This window comes from Egretta garzetta, unplaced genomic scaffold, assembly GCF_000687185.1.
Source record: "Egretta garzetta isolate BGI_Z169 unplaced genomic scaffold, ASM68718v1 scaffold1461, whole genome shotgun sequence".
Taxonomy (NCBI): domain Eukaryota; kingdom Metazoa; phylum Chordata; class Aves; order Pelecaniformes; family Ardeidae; genus Egretta; species Egretta garzetta.
In genome coordinates, this window is record NW_009258521.1 from 79,422 (window position 1) to 80,173 (window position 752).

The 752-nt window shown below is 64.1% G+C and overlaps 1 protein-coding gene across 1 annotated transcript in view; it reads left to right on the forward strand.

Moving 5' to 3' along the window:
- The window catches only part of GPR25 (G protein-coupled receptor 25), a gene marked incomplete at its 3' end in the record, with an annotated part of 6,398 nt that extends 5,742 nt beyond the window's left edge, over positions 1-656 (forward strand). Inside the window, exon 4 of the mRNA XM_035901701.1 lies at positions 504-656. Within this exon, the coding sequence (XP_035757594.1) occupies positions 504-656 (153 nt within the window). The remainder of the gene's footprint in view (positions 1-503) is intronic.
- Between the last annotated feature and the right edge of the window lie 96 nt (positions 657-752).

Below are 752 nucleotides of genomic sequence, written 5' to 3' on the forward strand. Positions count from 1 at the left end.
GCTGCCGAGGGTGAGCCCCCCCCGTGCCCGCTGTGTGTGCCCCCCTCCTCCCCGGGCTGGTGGTGCCTCGTTTAGGGGATGCTGGAGGTTGGAGGAGGCAGAAATGGGAGCAGGTTGGTTGGGTGAATGCACCCCAGTACGCCATCCCTGGTGCCTGCAGCCCAGTCCTCCGTCCCCAGTGAATGCACCCCCCTGGATGTCCCCCAGTCCTCTGTCCCTGGCGAATGCACCCCCCCTGGATGCCCCCCAATCCTCCACCCTCAGTGAATGCACCCCCCCAGATGCCCCCCACAATACCATCCCCAGAGCATGCACCCCAATTCCCTATCCCTGGTGAATACACCCCTCTGGACGCACCCCAATGCACCATCGCCAGGGCATGCACCCCAATTTCCCATCCCCGGGGAATGCACCCCCCCAGATGCCCCCTGAAATGCCAGCCCTGGCGCATGCCCCTCCCAAATGCTCTGCCCTTGAATGCGCCCCAATCCCACCCCCCCCAGCGAAAGCACCCCAATACGCGCTCCTCGGCAGATGCACCCTGATAGTGATCCCCCGAATGTGCCCCGATACTTCATCCCCGGTGGTTGCACCCATGCGAATGCACCCCAAAACTTCATCCCCAGTGCATGCACCCCTCTACACCATCCCCTGCTGTATGCACCCCCCCGAATGCACCCCAATGCGTCACCTCTGCTGCTTGTACCCCCTGACTGCCCCCCTGCTCCGCCATCCCCAGCAAGTGCACCCCA